This window comes from Lycorma delicatula, chromosome 1 (assembly GCF_047948215.1).
Source record: "Lycorma delicatula isolate Av1 chromosome 1, ASM4794821v1, whole genome shotgun sequence".
NCBI lineage: Eukaryota > Metazoa > Arthropoda > Insecta > Hemiptera > Fulgoridae > Lycorma > Lycorma delicatula.
The window spans coordinates 348,659,772-348,682,292 of NC_134455.1; the positions used below are offsets into that span (position 1 = coordinate 348,659,772).

At 31.4% G+C, this 22,521-nt stretch overlaps 1 protein-coding gene across 2 annotated transcripts in view; it reads left to right on the top strand.

Annotated features, from left to right (window-relative positions):
* The window catches only part of LOC142334448 (ATP-dependent RNA helicase DDX54), a 69,604-nt gene that overhangs the window by 3,075 nt on the left and 44,008 nt on the right, over positions 1–22,521 (top strand). For both annotated transcript variants that reach the window (XM_075382464.1, XM_075382463.1), the window contains exons 3-6: positions 1,306–1,479; positions 3,297–3,505; positions 10,220–10,366; positions 20,829–20,997. In XM_075382464.1, the coding sequence (XP_075238579.1) occupies positions 1,306–1,479; positions 3,297–3,505; positions 10,220–10,366; positions 20,829–20,997 (699 nt within the window). The remainder of the gene's footprint in view (positions 1–1,305; positions 1,480–3,296; positions 3,506–10,219; positions 10,367–20,828; positions 20,998–22,521) is intronic.

Sequence of the window (22,521 nt, forward strand, 5' to 3'; positions counted from 1 at the left end):
ACAGAATTGCTGCTGGGGGAGCGTGAAGACAACAACACAATTAGTGCTGCCACCATTAATGTATCCCTTTTAGTTCAAGAACACGGCAAGGGTGTAACTTATTTTTTGATCCACCTCTTGTAGATCTCATTAAGAATGAATTGATAGCTAGCTAATCCACAAATAAAAAAAAGAAGTGAAACTCCCCCAGAATTTGCCCAAATGGATTTACGGAAACCACAGTAAAACCTTGATTAGAGCAGCATCACATAATGGACTAATTAGTAGATAAAAAAAATTGTTTAATATATAAACATATGAAATAATATTAAAGTAAATACATAAAAAATAATTACAAAATAATCCGCAATTCATAAGGCATTAATGAAAATTATTTCAGCACATATTTATATACACATTAAGTGAAATATAGAAGATTCTGGTTTTTTTTAAATGTTTTAATTAGTATTATTGAAAAAATTCATCAATAGAGAGTAACATCGTTATTAAAAAAAATAATCTTTAATTGTATTTTAAATAAATTGGTCAAAATGTTTTTTAAGTAGTTTGGTAATTTATTAATGTTAAGAAACATAACAAGACTGTAGCTTCTAAAACAGTAGTGTGTTGAGTTGTATGAGAATAGTTCTGTTGTCTGGTTTAATAGAAATGGATACTGTTATTTTTTTAAAGAATAAGTGATTTTTTTTTGTAAAGAGAGCACATTCATAAATAAAATTTACATGAGTAGTAAAATTTAAAAAAATTTACATTTTGAAAACTTATTCTGCCTTTTTGAGGAAGTGTCAAGATATGTTATATTTCAGAAGGGAATGTACGTAAGCTTAATAAATATTTATAATGATGATAAACTTAGAGATTATTAAGGTACTTCAAAGCAAAACAGTGTGGTTTGATTTTGTTTACAACAAAATCAATTCGACCATTCCAGTAAAATTCTTGTCTTAACAAAACAGAAATGCTATCATTACCATTAATGGGAATTCTATCCACATGATTACGAATTTTACATCTAGCTGAGAAGAATAATGATTGCATTTTTAAAATAATTTATGGTTGCCTTATGCTTAAAACAATTGGGTTTTGAAGCATGTTTAAATTAGATGGTTAGAATCCATTCAGTGAATGATTTTTTGAACTACTAACGTAAAATTTTCAAGTCGTTTTAAATTTAATCTTTATTGATTTATGTTTTTTTTATTACAATTCTTTATTTTACAGAATAAGAAATCTTTCCCATGACTACTTTTAAAAATGTTAGATAATTTTGTGCATTTAAAATATATTTTATTGAACTTTTTGTAGACAATTCCATTTGCATTGGAAGGTAGAGATGTTGTTGCGATGGCTAGAACTGGTAGTGGAAAAACTGCTTGTTTTCTTATACCACTTTTTGAGAAATTAAAAAAACGTGCTGGAAAGAATTCGTGTGGAATTCGAGCTTTGATTTTGTCACCTACCAGAGAATTAGCAATACAGGTACTGCATTTTTTTTTGTTTAACTATGTATTTCATGATGCTTTGTAATTTCTTAAAGAAGACAAAATTAGCATGTGAGAGTTTCTGTAATTACATAAATCTTTTTTGATAACATATGCTGTATTGATGTGACAATCAGATTAAGCGTTATATATTTTCTTTGTTGTATTGTATTAAATTATTGTTGCAGTTTGTGTGTGTAATTCAATTATTTTGGCTTAAAACTTTAGCTTCATCTGCCTTCATAGACCACATTATTATACCTTATTTGTAATATTTTCATCAGAAAGTTGATTAAATAAAATTAATATTTAAAATTATTTATATTAAATTGAAATAAAGTTAAATGTAAAGAATAATTTCAGTGTATGACTTTGAATGAAAGGAAATATTACACTTACACATATGGGCAGATAGAATACTGACTACATACTTGTATTGTGTTTCTTGAATACACTGTTGTAAATCAATGTACAATGTATAAAGTCTGTCATTCTGGCAGGAGGTCAATGTTTGCATGTCTATCACAATTTTTCTTTTATACAGAATATCTCGAGAAGAAAAAACAACTTTAGGACATGTTCTACAACTGAAAATAAAAAGAAGTACCTATAAACATGGGTCCAGAAATGCTTTGTTTTCAAGTTATACCTTGCAAAATATTTCACCCTGATTTCTGTTCCAAGGTTAAAATGAAGCCATACTGAAATTTTTAGGAATTAAATTAAGGGTTAAATTTGATGGTTGATATGTTTTTTGACTTAAAAAATTGTGTAGAAGGTCGCAGAACTATATCTGTAGTAAATTTTTTTTTTTTTTTAAATTATTGTAAAACAAAAAATTGGTGTCGCAAACACAGTTCTTTAGGATGTACAATAACTTTGTTAAATTGCTAGTAAACAAATAAAATTTTGCAACAAAAATTGTAGAGAACCTATTAAAATTTTAATATAGTGTATTTGAGAAGTAACTATACACTACAAACAAAACAAAATTATATGTTGAGGGATTGTATTCTGTGAACTACAAGTAATGTTATCTGCAAGCATACAGTTCTTGTTTGCGGTCTGCCAACAACCCACATGTTGTACACAAAATTCCTGTACATGACCAGAACATCAGTTGTAGATTGCAGGATCCAGTAGAAGGATAGTCAGGCTGATATTCTTCGCAGAAACAATAATATCAGATCATTGTTGTGAAATAATTTACTGGTTCATGGGAGAGCTAATTAATTGAGGTTGAAATTAATAATGATTCGGTAAGACAGTACAACTGCGCATTCAACCACGTAGTCTATGAAGTTACTGCAAGTTTTCAGAGATTGAATTATTTCTAAGAGCTTGTGGTCACTTCCTTCTCTGGATTTAAGCCCACTGGATTTTTATTTCTGGGGTTACACAAAAAGTAGCAATGCTTATCAAGAATACCCCCACAGCCTCCAGGACTAGATGTTCACACACATTCCACATGACTAACTTGTAAGAGTTTTTGAGAACAAGAAGAATTGAGCTATGCAAGCACCATCTGTTTACATCGGATATATAGGTGGAAAATTCAAAACAGACCTTACTTTAAAAACACACTTCATATTTTGTTTTACTTATTTAATTTGACAAATTGTAGGGGACTTGATTTTGGTGTAGCAAAAAATTGTGATTTTTCCTTTATTTTACATATCAAGTTTTTTCCAAAAAATTATTTTAAAACAAGATTTTTGTAAATAAATGTAAATTGTACTATTTAATAAGATCCCTAATATACTCTTTGCTGTAAAGTGATTTAAATCTTATTTTGATGTGATTTTTTTTGTACAGACATTAAAATTTGTGAAAGAACTGGGAAAATTTACTGGTCTTCGATCTTCAATAGTTCTGGGAGGAGATCCAATGGAATCACAGTTTTCTGCTTTACATGCTAATCCTGATTTGATTGTTGCTACTCCTGGACGGTTTTTACACGTCTGTGTAGAAATGAATTTAAGACTAAGTTCTGTTGAATATGTTGTCTTTGATGAAGCTGATAGGTAATCTCCTTTTTTTACATTTTAAATGTTCAATAATAAAATAATCAAAGTTGTATTGATTAGTTATTTTAATTTTAAATTATTAATTTTATTTCTATGTTGTCTACTTTGCTACAGAATTTTTTACATAAATTCAAATAACATCATTTTTATTTTTGCTTTTCAGTAATGTAAATATACTATACTACTGTGCATATTGTAGTTAGAATGATGGTATTATTTTGCTTTTGTTAGTAGATTCTTGACAGATAGAAAGGAACAGCTCATGTTCTGTGCATCTAAAAAGGTATTGGTATGCGGCCGATAAATCAGATAGTAGTAGTGAATTTAAAAAATCTGTACAGTTGTATAAGGTCATACGATTTGTTTGTCCAGGATAATTTTGGAGACTGTTTACAGGATCTGAATAATTCCTTCTCTGTTGAAAAAAAGCTTACTTATTCTCAAGTAACACAGATGCTCAGAAATAAATCACATAGAGATACATAGGAATTGCATCATCTCACCTGTCTCTCAAATTGCCCTCGTTGATTCCCTTCCATGAGAATATTATTAATAATAACATTTAAATAAAGCCTGGTTGTAAGAAAACTATTTATCTTAGATCCACAAAACATTTGGGTCTGATTTTGTAGGTGTAAGAGGCAGATTGTCAAAAGATTAGTAAGGATTTCAACTTATGTACCCCCTCAAGATTAATGCAATCATTCTGGCAGGAGATGCAATGAAGTCACAGTTTTCTTCAATATATACTAATTCTGAGTTGATTATTGCATTCTTTTTTTCAAAATGTCTTCTACATTTTTAGATAGGAAAAAATTCAAACTCCGTCTATTAAATGAGAAAAAATTGAAGTTCTGAAATATTCAAACTAATAAAAATGGGTTTAAAAATTTAATGGTTTTCATAAAATTAACTATTTCTGCTACTTCTCATATCTCTTTCAATTGATAAAAGATTAGTAATTTTCTGATCATTATTTAAACTGTTCTGATCTTATGAATCATAAAATAAACCTGAGTAGTCGCATACACATAACACCTTCCTACACTTCAAGACACTCCAGATTTTCTACTCCCCATTGCCTTAAAATAATAAAAATAAAAACTGATTGTAATATTTCAATAGTGTTATGTTTTTAAAATACATTTTTTATTCAGGAATAAACAAGCAACTTATTAATGTTGAAGAGGGTTCAGGCCCCTTTGCTCCTAAACTCTGTAATCGTTTAACCTTCTGTAATATACATAAATACTATCATATTCAAACCATTATTTTTCAAAATGTGCTTATTTCCGGGAACTCAAGAAACTTAATGATGTGTAAAGTTTCACCCTTCCTTGCTTCCAGTCTCTTTGTCAATATTTACATTAAAATAAAAATATTGTGATATCTAAATCTTTTTTTTTTACTCAAACCTCATTCAGCTTTAAGGAAAAGTAAAAATTATTATGGATGAAAGATTTCTAAGATTGCTTGTTTGTTTTGTAAACAAGTGTACTAGTCTCCTGTTCTTTTTCAACGTGTGATCTTCCTTCAGGAGGAACATAAAAACTTATTGGCATCAAAAAGGTTCAGGCCTCAAACCCTTCTAGTTCTTCTTAATTAACAAAAATTGAAATACTGCAAAATTCAAAATGGCATCTTGAAAAAGTGTTCAGTGTCTGGTGAGGGCACTGAGAAGTATTAAACAATTCCGTTGATTCTTTAAACCCCAGTTCTCATTTAGTAAACCGAAAATGGAAAATTGTTCTTTTTTAAAATTAACAACAAATGAAAAACAAAATGGTATGAAAAAGTTTTAGAATTCCTTATCCTCCAGTACTTGAATGTTTCCAATTAACAAAAATTAAAATATTTTAAGGTTTAAATCATTCCTTTTCAAAATATCTTCTGCAATTAAGGATTAGTCAAAACTCGTACTCAAACTTTTTAGTGGTGCTAAAAAAGCTCTGGACCATATACCTCTAGCTCCTTTCAAATAAGAAATTGGAATATTGGGATATCCAGTATGTACTTTTTCAAGGTTTTGTGCTTTTAGGGACCATTTAAATCCTTTATGGTTCTGTTAATGGTTTATTGTTTATTTATGTGTTATTTGAAGATGATATCATCATTAAATTTATTACATGGCAAGATTAGATAACTTCTGTTTTATATTTTCCTTTCTTGTTATTGCTCTTGCAGCAGTTGTACTCTACATTTCTGTGTTTTACTGTGATTAACCCCTATTTTATTATCATTATAATTTGAGATTTTTCTCTTACCAAGAAGATTGCTTGTTAGCTTTTGCATGACCACAGAATTTTGCCAGTTAGTTGAAAATGTGGCAGCATAAGGCAGAAAATCCCATTGGGTTGGTCTAGTGGTGAATGTGTCTTGCCAGATTAGCTGATTTGGAAGTTGAGAGTTCCAGCGTTCAAGTCCTAGTAAAGGCAGTTACTTTTATACAGATTTGAATACTAGATTGTGGATACGATTGTGGAATACTAGATTGTAGATTGTGGATAGTGGATACTAGATTGTGGATGTTCTTTGGTGGTTGGGTTTCAATTAACCACACATCTCAGGAATGATTGAACTGAGACTATACAAGACTACACTTCATTTACACTCATACATATCATCCTCTGAAGTAATACCTGAACGGTAATTCCCGGAGGCTAAACAGGAAAAAGAAAGCATAAGGAAGAAGACAGACCTGTTTATTGCTAATCTCTGGTGTATCCCCATTCCCCATTGCTTATTGGCAGTTAAAAATGGTATTGTAGATAAGTGTGTTTCTATATTATAGTGTTTAATAATATACTGGATGTTCAGCTAAATGATTATAGGTTCAAATTCTACTGATATAAAAATAAATAAAATAAAATAATTTATTTTAAACTTAACAGAAAATTGTGTGGCCTAAAATAAAAGTATATTTTACATTACTGAAAAGGTTTTAGCTCCATTGTCCAAAGAGGCACACAGAATCCCTAGCCCCCATTATCAAGAAAAGTTAAAATTGTGTGATATTCTAATTTTACATTCATAACTTTTTTTTGGTCATGTAAGAAACTGTGATGTAAAGGTGGTTCAGAATCCTTTGTCACTTCATATTCATTTGGCCACATTGATATAACAATAATAATTGAATTATAATGATATTCTGACCGAACTTTATTTTTAGTAGCAAGACTCGAACTTACTGGTAAAAAATTTGGGACTCTTTGACCCCTCATCCTTCCTTAAATTATATGTAAATCTGAGGGTATTAAAGTTAGTTAATAAAAATTTATGTTTGAGAAAATGAATAATTATTGTAATATGAATTCCATTATATACATCTTTCTAGTTATTTCTAGCTTAACACTTTACAAGAATGGTACCAATTGTAGTGATATTTGTGCAGGAAGTTAATTTTAACCTTGCTAAATATATTTTATCTTTTAAACATCATACATCATTTAATATTACCTCTGATAACGAAGCCTTGATGTAATGAAGTTCATAATTTATAATCTTTTTGATTATTTTTTTTTTAAATCTCATTTATGAAAATGTTTCTAAAAGATATATAAAGGTAAAACACTGGAGACCAACAAACAAATGATTAATTAGTTGAAAATATAAATTTAATGAACATAATGAAACATATTAAAACTTTATATTTATTTAGAAACACAAATTAACTGTTAATGTCGCTCAAGAATTGGAGATTTTATAAAAATTTTTTTGAATAACAATTTCAAAAAAATGATAAAATTTGAGAAGAAATTAAGTAGAAGTTAACAATAAAATATTTGAAAAACTTTTTGAATGATGTAGATTACATTTTACACATTTTATTTTTTTGTGAAAATGACCCAGATTTAGAAAGAAATGTTAATGTAAAAAGATTAGTATTAGGTGCAATAATTCTGTTCAAGCAATTAATAAATGAAACAGAAAAAAAATGTAAACAATCAATTTTAAATTCATATTTTTCAAAGTTGTGATTGTACAGTTATAATAACTGATTAATAAAATTTCTTCGTAAACATGTATTTTGATAATTATATAATTTGTGATGCAAATTAAAGGGTACTGGGGAAAAACAGGCTCACTGACAATTTTGAAAAAACTAGATTTTGCTGACGTCTGTTGCAGAATATTGTGACATTAACAATTAACATTACTAAAATATATTGTGGGAAAAAGTAAGTTATATCCATGTACAAAAAATCTGATGTGGACACCACATTACTTACTTGTATGCCTATTAAATTACATACACACATTTTTTACTGCACTTCATTTAAACTTATCTCATTTGAAAGTAAGATACGATCCTTCAGTTCTTTAATAATAAAGTGAACAGTTACAAAATTGGTGAAATATTAGTTATTAACATCAAATATTTATACAGTTATTAATTCAACAATCTTACCTGAAATATTACGATAGATTAAAAGTCCCTTTATTACTCTTTAAATAAATGTATGTCTTTTATCTATCTAATACTATGTTTTTTAAATTATGCTGTAACCATCAATAAAATGAAAACTAAAACAAATAATCAGATGTTTCACCAAATCTGATGTGAACACCACATGACTTAATTGTACGCCTATTAAATTACATATATACATTTTTTTTAAATGAAAAGTACATAAAATTTTATTTCATTAATAACTTCTGATATTTTTTCATATTTATTTTTTTTTATTGTTATAATTGAATTATTTATTGTAAAAATTTGTTTACAATCAGAGGTTAATAATTATTAATACATCAATATATTTCAATTAAAAAAAAAAAAAGTTAAAAAAAAAAGGAGATGAAGTCCGATTTCAATCGATGTGCCTTCCCCTTATAAGAGCCAAATATTTCATTAGGCTAAAACTCTGGAACCAATACAAAATAAATATCACTTATGATGCATCGTTGAAAATCTCTCAATAAGGGCTTGTTACTGCAGTTAAGAAAGAGTCCAAAATCCAAATGTTTTTGGATTTTGGACACTTATGTTTCAGTCGATTGCAGTCAAAAAGGGAGGTGGATAACTAGATGTCACAACAGTCCTAAATCCAAAGTTTCAACATACTACAGCTAATTGTTTGTGAGTTATGCAAGATATGTATGTACATATATACATACTTACATACAAATGTCACACCGAAACTAGTCAAAATGGATATTTCCATTGAAATCTGAAAACTGAAATTTTTTGTGATCATAATACTTCCTTTACTTCGTACAAGGAAGTAAAAATAAATATAAATATACATAAAATATAAATTAATAAAAAAATATATGTAAATCTAAATAAATAAAAATATACACTATATTAAAAAAAATAAAGACAAAGAATGTAAACTCAATAAATAATTTCCTGAAAAATTAGTGAAAAGTGACTGAGCCTGTTTTTCCCTTGAATCCTTTTTTATTTTTCATACAAAAAAAATTTATTTTTGTTAATGAATTAATTTATTGAATAGAAGTTTACCTTCCTTAAAGATTACATATATATGTATGTATTTTATTTATCAAGAAACTTACCTTACCCTATCCCGACCATAATATTTTTTACCTGTGATAATGAATTTTCATATAACTATGTAATTTTGTGGAACTTGTCCTCTTCATTAAACGAGGTATGACTGTATTCAGGAAAGGGCATTCTTCATTAAAAAAATTTTTTGTGAATTTGTTAATTGTGAGGGATTAGGGGGGACTTAACGTCCTCTCACCCAAATAAGGTGGTGGATATTTGAATTAAATTCTTTATTTGTTCCTAAAGGTAGAGCACACACTGAAAAAGATGATTTAAATATAATAACCTGGTATTTCAGTTTTTATCTATGTTATTCATTGGGTCCAGAAGACTGTCTTTGTGAGAGTTGGCACTCTCATCAAACCTGATGATGATTCTCCTCAACCTAAAGAATCAGACCTATGACGGTTTCTCACAGAGAGACTTGATTATTTTTTTAAATAAATTACTATTGATAATATCATAAAGGATTAACTGAGGATATAAAATTAAGGGGAAATTCATAATACATTATATGTCTTTCAAAGAAGTTATGCTGCAAGACAGTATTTTTTAAACATCATTTTAATAGTTCCTGAGAATACTCCAGACATAATTTCTGTATGATTATAAAACAATAATAATAATATTAATAATAATAACACTGGTTCATTCATTCATCCAAGTCATATTCCAGTAGTTCTCCAGATATCAAGTATATTTTTCTTGGTTAGTTACTTTTTAATGTATTCTTGATTTGGGGCCTTTTGGGAGCTGTATCCTTTGTTCAAGTAGTAAGTGTACTTGTAGCTTGTTACATGTGTAGATTGTCAGGCTATGTGTTGTTAATTAGAACCCAACATCAACAACAGAATGGTGGTCAGGTACAGTATCAAGAAGCCATTAGCGTTAAAATATAACTGGTCCAGCAGAAAATTAACTCTCAACCTTGCACACAAAAAGACAAATCTGTACCATTCTGTCACACTACAGTCATAGTAATTGTACCATTCTACCACACTCTGCTACTAGTAATACAGTTAGCAAAGAGTGAATTTTCTTGTTTGAAATTACGGTACTCCGTATAATAAAATTTAAATCAATTTATTACATTTCTGGTTGTATTAGGTGGAAGTTATTGTAGATTTACATTTTCCAGAATTATATTTTCTGTTGATGTAATTGTTACATCAGTAATTTTATTCACTGACTTTCAGGTTGTTTGAAATGGGTTTTGGTGAACAACTGCAAGAGATAATTAAGCGTTTACCTGAAGCACGTCAGACGCTTCTTTTTTCTGCTACACTACCCAAAGTTCTTGTTGAATTTGCAAGAGCTGGTTTGTCTGATCCAGTTTTAGTAAGGTTAGTTTTGTTACATCAGTATTTCGTGGAGTTTCTGCTATTTTTAATATTTATTAACTGTAGGTATTTAAGAATATTAATTTTATTATTATTCACTGCTTCCAGGTCTCTTGGATAAGAGTATAGAATGCTGTATATTTTCTTTTCAGAATAATACCTGAAATAGTAGGTATCACTGAACTAGATTAAGTTCTTTTTGGAAGGTCCGTTATACCATAATGATTTCATTAGTGTTTTAAGTAGATTCCTTTCAGATTCTGCTCCAGCTTATCTATTGTACACTACCCATCTATTGTATTATCCATCTTCTTTGGGTCAATCCATTTGAAGTGATCCAAGGGTGGTAGCTTGACTAATTAAAAAAAAATTGAAACTTACCCACTTGTTTTCTATATGTCTCAGGACCTTAAAACTATTTTTAAAAAATTTTTATTTAAGCAGTATACCTGTGGCAGTTGTTTTTGTTACGGTGCACACCTAATTTTTTATTGTAAGGGTTTACGGAAAAAAAATAACTAAAAAACTATTGGTCCTGGAAGGATGAGACAAAAAGCAATTTATTCATATTTTCTCAAGGTAAAAGATTGGTCCAGTGGTTTATTGAACTATCTCTCTTCTTTCTATGAGAAAATTACCAATAAATTTGAACATGAAAAATGTGAAATTTCACTTTTGGTAATCTTTTTCAAGAGGCAGGGATGGGATATACAGTTTGAATTATTTTTTATATGTTATTAATTTTTGCCATAAATAATATTAATGGTGATATACTTACCTCTAAATTTTTATGAATTTTTGTAAATTAATTTTTTATAAAAATTAGTTTTTTAATTTTTTGGTACAGTGCCAAAAGAACTCATTAAAATTTGTGAATTTAATGATGAAAACTAACAAGTTATTTTTTTATGTGTTAATTCAGATGTCACTAGTGTTTGTAAATATTGTGAAAAAATGTTTTTGCCAAAATTCAGTCACCTGTATGGACCCTTGACCCTTTGAGACAACCACTGTTTGACCCTTTGGTCACAACCACTGTTGTGACACTTTGAGAACTAACATAACAGTTAGTTAAGAAAAAAACAGTTAATAAAAACTTAAGAAAAATAACATTAGAGCGAGCTCTTAAAGTACACATTTTTCCAAATTAGTATTTAGTTCCTGGAAAGTCTCTTTGTGTTAACTGTTTCAAAAGTATTTTTCTCAGAACAAAGAATTATATGAATGCGAAGACATTGCCCCACTTCACAATATTGCAGGCAATCCTGCAAAGGCCATTAAACAGTCAGATACTAAACATTGATTAAATGTATTCATTTCATAATTACAAGCTGAAAAACATGTATTTTTTTATTAAATCAGATGAGATAGCTAAGATTTCAGAAACTCAAAAAAACCGTTTTGACTGCTATGAAAGAGTTGTTGGTACTAGAAGCTACCACAAATATGTTCCTGTGTCAGAAGGCATTGTAAGATGCTACTTTTCTTCAGACTCCAAGGACTATGAAGATCATCCTGTATCAAGAATTGTACCACTTTCACTTAAGGAAAAAGAATGTTGCTTGTGTGTATGACAATCAGTGGTGGGTAGGAGAAGTGGTAGATATTAACCTCGAAAATGACAATGTGCAGGTTCATTTTTCCACCCAGCTGGACCATGTACATCATTTCAAAAGTCTCAACAAGACAAAGTGTGGGTATTATCTGCAAAATCCTGAGAAAGTTGACAGCACTTGAACTAACTACAGTGATGGGTCATTCTCACACAATTTGGAGAGAATTATTAGAAGATATATCACAGTTGTTGGTTAACCACATTAAATAATAAACTTTCACTGCTTCAAAAACAGGCTATTTCACTGAAGAATAATTAAAATTTTGCTACAATTTATCTTTTCTTTGTTAGTGTTTAAACCGATATAAAACTAAAAATGAATTCTTGAAAAAAGATGTGGGCTACTCATTGAAATTTCAGTTTGGGTAATTTTTACAAGCATTTTTGAATCAAAATTGTGTTAGATTACTGGTATTGGTTAAGTTATTAAATAATGACCTGTCATTAATCATTTAAAAAAATTATTTAAAAAATATTGAAAATGTTAATTTCAACAACATACTGGCTAAATATATAAAAAAATGTAAAGTGCAAAGAAGACAAGAAATCCACTTGGAGCACTTATTTAGTGAGTTAAAATGGTATCGCTTTTAACAGGTTTTTCATGATTTTTGAGAGTTTATAACTTTTTTATTAGTACAATAACGAACAAATGTTTTTATTTACCATAAAAATCTACAAAAACACTTTAAGTTGTGCAAATTTGAGATTTTTGTCACCAACTCCATCTGAGTTATTTGAAGTCAAAATCTGAATTAAAAAAAAAAAATAGTTTTCAAAAATTCATAATAAAATTTTAGGGTATGTCACCATTAATATTATTTATGGTAAAACTGCTAACATATACCTATGTATAAAAAATACCTATATATGATATCCCTGCCTCTTGAAAAAAATTACCAAATGTGAAATTTCACCATTTTTCATGTTCAACTTTATTGGTAATTTTCTCATAGAAAGAAGAGAGATAGATAAATAAACCACTGGACCAATCTTTTATCTTGAGAAAATATGGTTAATTGCTTTTTGTTTCATCCTTCCAAGACCAATGGTTTTTTAGTTATAATTTTTTCTATAACTTGTATAATTACAAAAATAAATATGCACACCATAACAAAAATGGCCATCACAGGTAAATTGCTTAAATAAAAAAAATAGTTGTAAGGTCCTGAGACATATAGGAAACAAGTGGATAAGTTTCATTTTTTTTTGAATTTGTCAAGCTTTCAGCTTATGTTTTTTGGGACACTTCAAATGGATTGACCCCTTTCTCTCTATTTACCTGTGAATAGTTTTTAATTTTAATACTGTTCTCACTTAAAAAGTTAATACAAATAATCTTTTTTTTATTTATATCATAGTAATCTTTTATTAGTTAGTTATAACAATAAATAATATTCTTTAGATTTGTGGAATAGATAATTTAAAACAAGTTATGGATAAGTTAAAGTTAGATATAATTTGAATGTGTATATTATACGAGGGATATTTTTTTTCAAGGTCCGATCGGTTGCGAAATAAAAACCCGCGCAAAAATCGGATGAACCTTTGTGCATATGTGTTGCGCAGCGTCTCTAGTACGGCCTTCAATCACGCCGCGTCACTTTGTTTAGTTCTGAACGCGCAGCTAGCACGTAAATATGTCTACAACAATAGCATCTCCTGCCAAGTGTGAAGTGCTATGGCCCTCAGCTTGATTTCTTCAGGCTGAGGGGTGTAATGCAGCTGAAATTCATCGACGAAAAAGTAATGTGTACGGGGAAACGTCAATGAGTGACAGCAAAGTGCGACAATGGTACAGGATCTTTAGTAGCAGAACGTACAGATGTTCATGAAGCAGGCAATCAGGGAAGGATGCGAATGTCAACCGATTATCTCATTGAGCGAGTGGATGAGGCAATTCGAGAAAATCGTCGGTTCACAATTTCTGTATTGAGTGATTCGTTTCCTGAAATTTTAAGGTCAGCTCTCTACACCATTGTGAGTGAGAGACTTCAGTACCGCAAACTGTGTGCGAGATAGGTTCCCAAGATGCTGTCCGACCATCAGAAAACAATGAGAATGGACGCCTCCCTAACGTTTCTCCAGCACTACCACAATGAAGGAGAAGATTTTTTGAACAAAATTGTCACAGGGGACGAGACACAGGTCCATTTCGAAACTGAAGAAACAAAAGAACAATCCAAACAGTGCATGCATTCTTATTCTCCCAGTAAACCAAAGAAGTTCAAGCGAACCTTCTCCAACAGAAAGTTTATGGCTACTGTGTTCTGGGACCGGAATGGAGTTCTCTTGGTGGAATTCATGGAATGTGGCACAACCATCACTGCAGCCCCATACAGCGTGACTCTTCAACGTCTACGAAGGGCAATTCAGATTAGCGGAGAAGAATGTTGTCATCAGCCATTGTCTTTCTCCATGACAATGATCAGCCGCACACTGCAGCTGTAACAAAGAAGCTCCTGCAGCGTTTTTGTTAGAAAGTGTTTGATCACCCATACTGGCTCCATCCGATTTTCACCTCTTTGCTCACATGAAACACTGGCTAGGAGGACAACATTTTGGCACAGACATCGAGTTGCAGACCAGCATAGAAACATGACTGAAAACACAGGCGGCTTCGTTCTATGACGAGGGTATTGAAAAGTTGGTACCACGCTACGACAAATGTCTAAATTGGAGTGGCGACTATATAGAGAAATAGCGTAACTATGTAAGTACATGTTACAAATAAAAAATTTTTTATTTTCACTGTAGTTTTAATTTTGTGATCGATCGGACCTTGAAAAAAAAATAACCCTCGTTTCTTATTCAGTTACCTTACAGAGTTCAAATAAACATACTGCACGTATGAGTGTTCAGGTTGCCAATTCACAAGCATCTGTAAATACTGATCCATAATAAAGAAACTACATGACGTTAATATTCAGTAACCATGCACTATTATATTTTACAAAAATTATATATATATATATAAATTTTATTTTTTCGTTATGGTCTTTTTGGACTGCGTTGAACTTTTTGCACAACAGATGTCTTCCGTCTGTTTTCCCAGTACAATTTCATTTCGTTTCGTTTAACTTGTTTTTGTTCATCAGTCCACTGCCTCCCAGTTCTAATCTTATCTGTAAGTTTCCGGAAAATGTGTTTATTAATTTTATCTCTAAACTCAGTTCTGTTACACTCATCGCCTTCGTTCAGTTGTAGTTCGTTGAGGTCCTTCTTAACTTCGACTACCCAATCTGTAGTCGCTTTCATATTTGTTAAAAAACTAAAGACGCAATTCGTTAACATATCATCCGACATCCTAAGTATTTGACTGTAGAACTTGACCCTTCGTTTTCTCCTCGTCGACGTCAGCGGTTCGTTGTTCCCTTTATAAAGTTCTTCGTTACTTCTTAGTTTGTAAGATCCTTCTTCTAGATTTCTTGGTCCCAATATTTTCCTCAAGATTCTTCTTTCACCTATTTCCATTTCCTTCAGTTCATTCTTTTTCCTGAGTATCAAACATTCTGATGCGTAGAGTGCCTCTGGTTTGAGCACGGTAGTGTAGTGTCTTATTTTTGATCCGTATGATATACTTTTTTTGTTGTAGATATTCTTTGTTATCCCATATGCTCTTTCTAATTTCCTGGTCCTTTACGTGTTAGCTGCCTCATCGAGTCCATTAGCTTGAATAATTTCTCCAAGATATTTGAAACGATCGATTCTCCTGATACTCCCTCCTTTTGTTTTTATTTCTTTCTCCTTGTGATGTCGGTATTCCATGTATTCATTCTTCTCGTAAGATATCTGTAGTCCTGTCCTTACGGCTATTTCCTCTAGTAACTCTATCGATTCTCTAGCCTCTTCAACATTTTTTGTAATTATTGCTATATCATCTGCAAAGGCCAAACAATCCACTTTTATTTGGTTTCTACCAGCTCCTAGTCGTATTTCTTTTAATCCGTTTTCCTCTTTCTTCTTCCGCCATTCCCTTATTATTTTCTCGAGGATTAGATTAAACAATATTGGCGACAGCCCATCTCCCTGCCTCAATCCTGTTTTAACTTCAAAGGGCTCTGATATTTCTCCCATAAATTTTATTTTGGACTGCTTATTTGTCAACGTTTGTCCTATTAATGTTTGCATCTTCCTGTCTACTCCGAATTCCTTGAGCGTTTCCATCATTGACTGTCTGTCTATTGAATCGTATGCCTTCTTGAAATCTACAAATGTTACTACGGTGTTAATACCTCTCAATGTTCTTAGTCTTAATATATTTTTTAAATTGAAGATTTGTTCCACGTACGATCTTCCTCTTCTGAACCCTCCTTGATATTCTCCTATTTCATTGTCGACTTGTTCTTCGAGTCGAGAAACTAATGCCTTCGAAAATATTTTATAAGCTACAGTTAGCAGGGAAATTCCTTTGTAGTTGTTTGTGTTGGATCTATCACCTTTCTTGTGCAGTGGGTGTATCAGCGCAGTCTTCCATTCATCTGGTAGTGTTTCTCTTATCCAGATTTCTTCAACCTTTTTTTGGATTTTCTCAGCCATAATCTGTCCTCCATGCTTTATCATTTCGGACATTATTCCATTTTCTCCTGGTGCTTTGTTGTTCTTTAATTGCTTTATCAGTGTAACTATTTCTTTCAGTGATGGTGGTTTGGAATCTTCTTTTTTCTTCTCGCCATCCTTTAGGAATTGCAGTCTTTCTTTTGGTTCAGCACAGTTTAATAATTTTTCAAAGTATCTTGCCAATATCTGGCAGTTCTGTTTATTATCTAGTGCAAGTTTGCCATTTTCATCTCTGAAGCAGAGTCCTGATGGTTGATATCCCCTCAGCTGGTCCTTGAAGATCCTGTAGAAGTCTCTCGTGTTATGTTGTTTGAAGTCGCTGTCAATATCTTCCAGAATCTCTTTATCCTGATTTTTCTTGACTCTTCTAATAATCTTGGTGGTATTCTTCCTCTGGTTCCTAAAATTAGTCCATTTTTCTATAGTCCTATCTGTCAGCCATAATTTCCATAACTTTGCACGTTCATTCACTGCTCCATCACATTCATTATTCCACCATCTATGCCTAGGTTTTCTATCAGGTTCTGCCAGTTGTTCTGCTGCCTTGGTCATGGCTTCTTCTATTTCGTTCCAGTTGTTTCCCATTTTTGAACTTTTCAGGTTTTCTTGGTATTTTTCAACTTTGAATCCTAATTTGTCCATGTCTAACCTTGGCTTTCTGGGAGGGCGAGCAGCAGGTTTATTAGGTTGAAACTTCACTTTTATTTCTGTTAGGTAATGGTCTGAATCTATGTTAATCCCTCTCTTTACCTTGACGTTTAAGATTTCTTTCTTGTTTCTTGCGGTTATCGCTACATGGTCCAGTTGAAATTCACCTAATTCCGGGTTGGGTGATGTCCGTGTCTTCTTTTCCTGCGGTAAGGCTTTAAAGTTGGTTGACATTAACCTAAGGTTGAATAATTTGCAGAAAGCTATCAGTCTTTCGCCATTCTTGTTCGTCCTTTGATGTGCTTGAAAGCCTCCTACTAGTCCCCTAAATTTTCGTTCTTTTCCTTTTTGAGCATTAAAGTCAGTCGCCTACTAAAATCTTTACATGATGCTGAGGGATGTTCGTAGAAGTTTCTTCTAACAGGCTCCAGAATTGTTCGACCTTATTGGGATATTTTCTGTTGTCTCTATTTATTGGTGCATGTGCGTTTATTATTGTATAGGCTTTGTTGCCTGACTTGAAAGACATTGTTGAAATTCTTTCTGATGGTAAAGACAAGTCGATGATCGATTCGGTGATGTTTCTCTTCACTATAAACGCTGTTCCTAAGATGTAGGCTCCTGCGTTGTTTTTGATCGCTGGTTTGCTTTAAAAATTCTGTAGTTTCCGGTGTCCATCGGCAATTCATCCCTGAACCTTGTCTCTTGTAGAGCCAGTATATTTATTTTTTGCTAGTCTAGAGTAGAGTGTCCGTTAGTTGTTTTAGTTTCCCTGTTGTTTTAGTTGAAGCCTTCCCTCATTAGAGTGTTGATATTTAAGGTCCCCAAAAGATGTTTCTTCTTGGTTTTTAGTCTTATTTGTTGTGTTGTTTGTGTAGTTGTCAGTAACGTAGTTCCAGGAAGCTCCGACACTTCCGAGCATGAGGTTCCGGGCTCTCCAGAATCCGATGGCCCAGTGACACTGCCAACGGCAGTGGAGGATTCCTGTTTCCAGTTAGTTACCTCCTGGAGTAGTTACATTTTGTATAGACAATGCCATCATGCATTTTAGTTTAAGGCATGGTGGAGTGAAAGGGTTTCCCCTGTCACTCATTGTTAGAACTAAGGTTGTAAGCCCTAGAGCATTCTACCGCTTTAGTTCAGAGAGATCATTAACACTCTCCTATCCAGGCGCACCTCCTCCGAGCCTCCACGAGCCGTGGAGGCTCGAACGTCAAGTTGTTCCCTTAGTGAAATGCGTAAACATGTCAGGACCTTTCCGTTCCGGAAGATTGATGCCCATATATATATATTTTAAATTTAAAGAAATTAAGACATTTTATTTGAGTTTTTTAAGAGTTATGAGATTGTCAATTGTCCACAGTCAGTAAAAGTACACTAAATTAGATTAGATTTCTATGATAATAAACAAATAATAAATTCAACTCAGTTTTCGTTATCTGATTGTGATAAATGTGTGGTGCTGTTAGTATTAAGAGATACAACAGAAAGGCTCGATTTTGTTTTGTATTATATTATCCAATTTCCAATAATTTGGTCCAATAGTAACCATTATACTCACATTCCAGTAAACTTAAAAAAATTGCATTATGTTAACTTTAAATAAAATTTGACTAAATAGATAACAGAAACACTAAAATTGAACATGAGAACAAAAGAGTGATTGTATGAAAAGATCAAGGGTTTTAATTGAACTGAGAAGACAATGTTATATAAACTTTTGATTATATTGACTACTATATGACAGGTTAATTATATGGTGATTAATATATGAGTAGTGATTATAGTGTTGTATATAAATTTGGTTGTATTGTGAATTGGCACTTATACACGGGACGTGATTCAGCAGAATCATGATGAACTTGCTCACACAAATGCAATGTTTGCTTACTCTTTACTCTACAAGCTAAATAAATACAGTGTAGATGGAAAGATGAGCAGGATTTTTGATCAGATAATTGTGAGCTGTTAAAAAAACCCCTGAGTAGGAGAATTAAGTGTGTGTAACAAATAATATGTTGTTACAAGCAATATAGCAAAAGAATTATATAAATAAATCTTTTATTCCGATCTGTACATAATAATACATTTTATAAATCATGTGATAAGATAAATATAAAAAAAGAAGTTATAAGATAAAATAGATATAATTAAAGTCCATATTTGTTGTTTAAGCATAAACATATGAAATAATGCTGTGGTAAATAACATTAAATATAAAAAATTACTATAAAATAATTTACAATTCAGAAGGCTGTATTATATTAATAATAATAATAAAAATTTAATTTTAGTTGGATGGGATGCAGATAAATAAAGTATTTCTTTTTTAATTTATCAGATTCATCACAGAGTAATATTGTGTCTATAAAAGAAAATCTTTTTTGTATTTTAATATAATTGGTAAGAAGATTTCTTAAATGGTTTTGTAATTTAATAAAAATGGCGAAAGTAGTATAATAGGCCCTTTCTTGTATGCCGAAGTATTGTGTTGAATTATATGAAAAGTGTTCTGTTGTCTGGTTTGGTAGAAATGGATATTGTAATTTTTTTTAAGAGTAAGTGACCATTCATTTTATCAGAGATTGCACATTCATAAATATAAACATAAGGATAAGTTGAATAACGGATGCAATAGAAGGCTTGGTGAATGGAAGGAAAGGAAGAGGAAGGAAGAGATTTCAAATGATGGATGGGTTTATGAAAGAGGAAAATATACTGAAACATACTTACTTTCACCTTATTCTGTCCTTTCAAAGGATAGAATAAAGTGGTAAGCAGCAGCCATGACAAGACCTGCCCTAATGGCAGATCACTATGAATGAATGAAGGTTAATGTATATAATTTTTTTAAATATTAATCTACATCATTCTTACTTATGGGTACCAGATAACAATCTGACAACCCATTTTTGTATTCTGAAAACTCATGCTGGGGAGCCCTAAGTGATGGTATTATACTTTAGATAAGAGTATATGTAAGCAAAATAAATATTTTATAATAATGACAACCTTAGCATTTTATTAAGACAGTTCAAAGCAAAACAGTACGGTTTGATTTTGTTAGGAATGAAATCAGTATAATCATTTTGCAAGAATTTATTATCTAATAAAACACTCGGAAATTTTGTTTTCTGAGCACTAGAATTACTATTGTAATCATTAATGGGAATTCTCTCCATTTATGATTAACAATGTTACGTCTACCTGAAAAGCATAATGCAAAGTTTTATCCATATTTAAAGTTAAATGATTACAATCCATCCAGTGAATACATTTTTGAACAGATAACATACAATTTTCAATTCCTTTTAAATAACTGTGATGTAGATACAGTTGTATATTCTCAGCTATTTGTTTACAGTTGGTAAGGTATGACTTTAACCAATTAAAAGCATCTTCTCTGGTATCACAGCTACTAAGTTTTTTCTTCAGTGAAAATTGTAAAATTTAAATAGAGTGCTTTATTGAGCTCACAAAAAAATTGAAAATGGGATTAAATTTTCATTTAAACTATGAACAAAATTGTTTTGTTCTAATTGTTTAGCTATGAATTTGAGTAAACTATAGTTATTTAAGCAAAATCTACTAACCTTTAATATATTTCATATTTGATTCCATTTCTTTGATGTACTTTTAAAGGTTGGATGTAGAAAGTAAGATACCTAGTACTTTAAAGTTATCGTTTGTGTCATGCCCCTCTGATGAAAAACCAGCAGCATTGTTGTGCTTACTTAAACATGTTGTTTCTTCTGGGAACCAATCAATAATATTTGCTGCTACTAAACATCATGTTGAATATTTGCATAAGGTAAGTCTGATTCGTTTTATATTTGATCAGAAAAGTAAACAATTTTTTATTTTTTAATGATTAATTCACCATATAACCTCAAAGCTTGTGCCATTGGAATAATGAAATGGAAATTTTGTAGCATGCCTGAAATTACTTTTTTAGCATTTATGCCTGGCCAGGATTTAAACCCATGACCTCTCATGCCCGTCATGGCCATCCGGCCTTTCATGCCCGGATGAAAGGCCGAGATGCTAGCACTCCAAAAATATTTATATTTGGTTCTAATGTTAAATAAATAATTTGTTTAATTAATTAAATAAATAATTTTTTAAGTGAACTTTTTAGTGCTGTTTCATAATATGATTTTAGTATGAAAGAAAATGATGTATAACTTTCCTAGAATTGAAAATATTTTGATTAGCACTTAATTTTCACGTATTATTATCTTTTTATTTTTTAATTTGTAATTTCCTGGCTTAGTCAGTGAACTACACCACAAAGAAAATGTGATATATTAAAGTGCAGGGTGTCCCATATAAAACGCAACCCAACCTGATATTGGTAGGTATTAAAATAATAAAAAGGCATGTGTAAATGTAAATGTAATTTTTATTATTATCATCCATTACCTTACATTTAGAGTAAATGTTGGAAGTGGCCACCATCTTCTTGAATACAAGCTTCAATTCCTTTTACAGCGTTTCTTGCAACTTTTTACAAAGTTTGTGGCTGGATATTTAATGCAGCTTGTTCAATATTGACTTTCAATTGTTCAAGTGTTCGTGGTTTGTTGCTGTAGGCTTTTTCTTTGAGGTAAGCCCATAGAAAAAAATCCGCTGCAATCAAATCTGGAGATCTTGGTGGCCACAACCCTCGACCGTCATGTTGTAGCCAGCAGTGTCTGTCTTCCTCTTCTAAGAGTGCAATGAACTGAAATAAAATATCCTGATATCGTTCTGCATTAATGGTGTACTCGACAAAAATAGGACCGATTATTTTCTTCCGCGATATCACGCATCACACGCCCCACTTCTGCCGGTGTAATTGTTTTTTGTAATAAACGTGGGGATTTTCAGCACTCCAAATTCTACTGTTTTGGCTGTTTACATAGTCATCCAAATGAAAGCATGCTTCATCTGTGAAAAATAACGAATCCATAACATTAATTCCCTCACGCAGAAATCGACGGAACCATTGACAATATCGTAGCTGTTTTTCTTTGTCGGGGTCAACAAGTCAATGAACCGTTTGAATGCGATAAGGTCGTAATTGTAATTGTTTGGTCGCCCGATGAACAGTTGATTTAGACAAATTAATTTCAGCAGACAAACGTCTGATCGATTTATTTGACGAGGCGAGTAATCGGTCTTTGATTTCAGTGACTGTATCTGTATTCAACACTGACGCAGAACTTTTGTGTTCCTTGTTATTAACAGAACCAGTCTCTCTAAATTTTGCAACTATTCTTAATACTGATGTTTTGTTAGGAGCTGGTTTATCTGGGTACTTATGGCGAAACAAATCTTGCACTGCAACCACTGA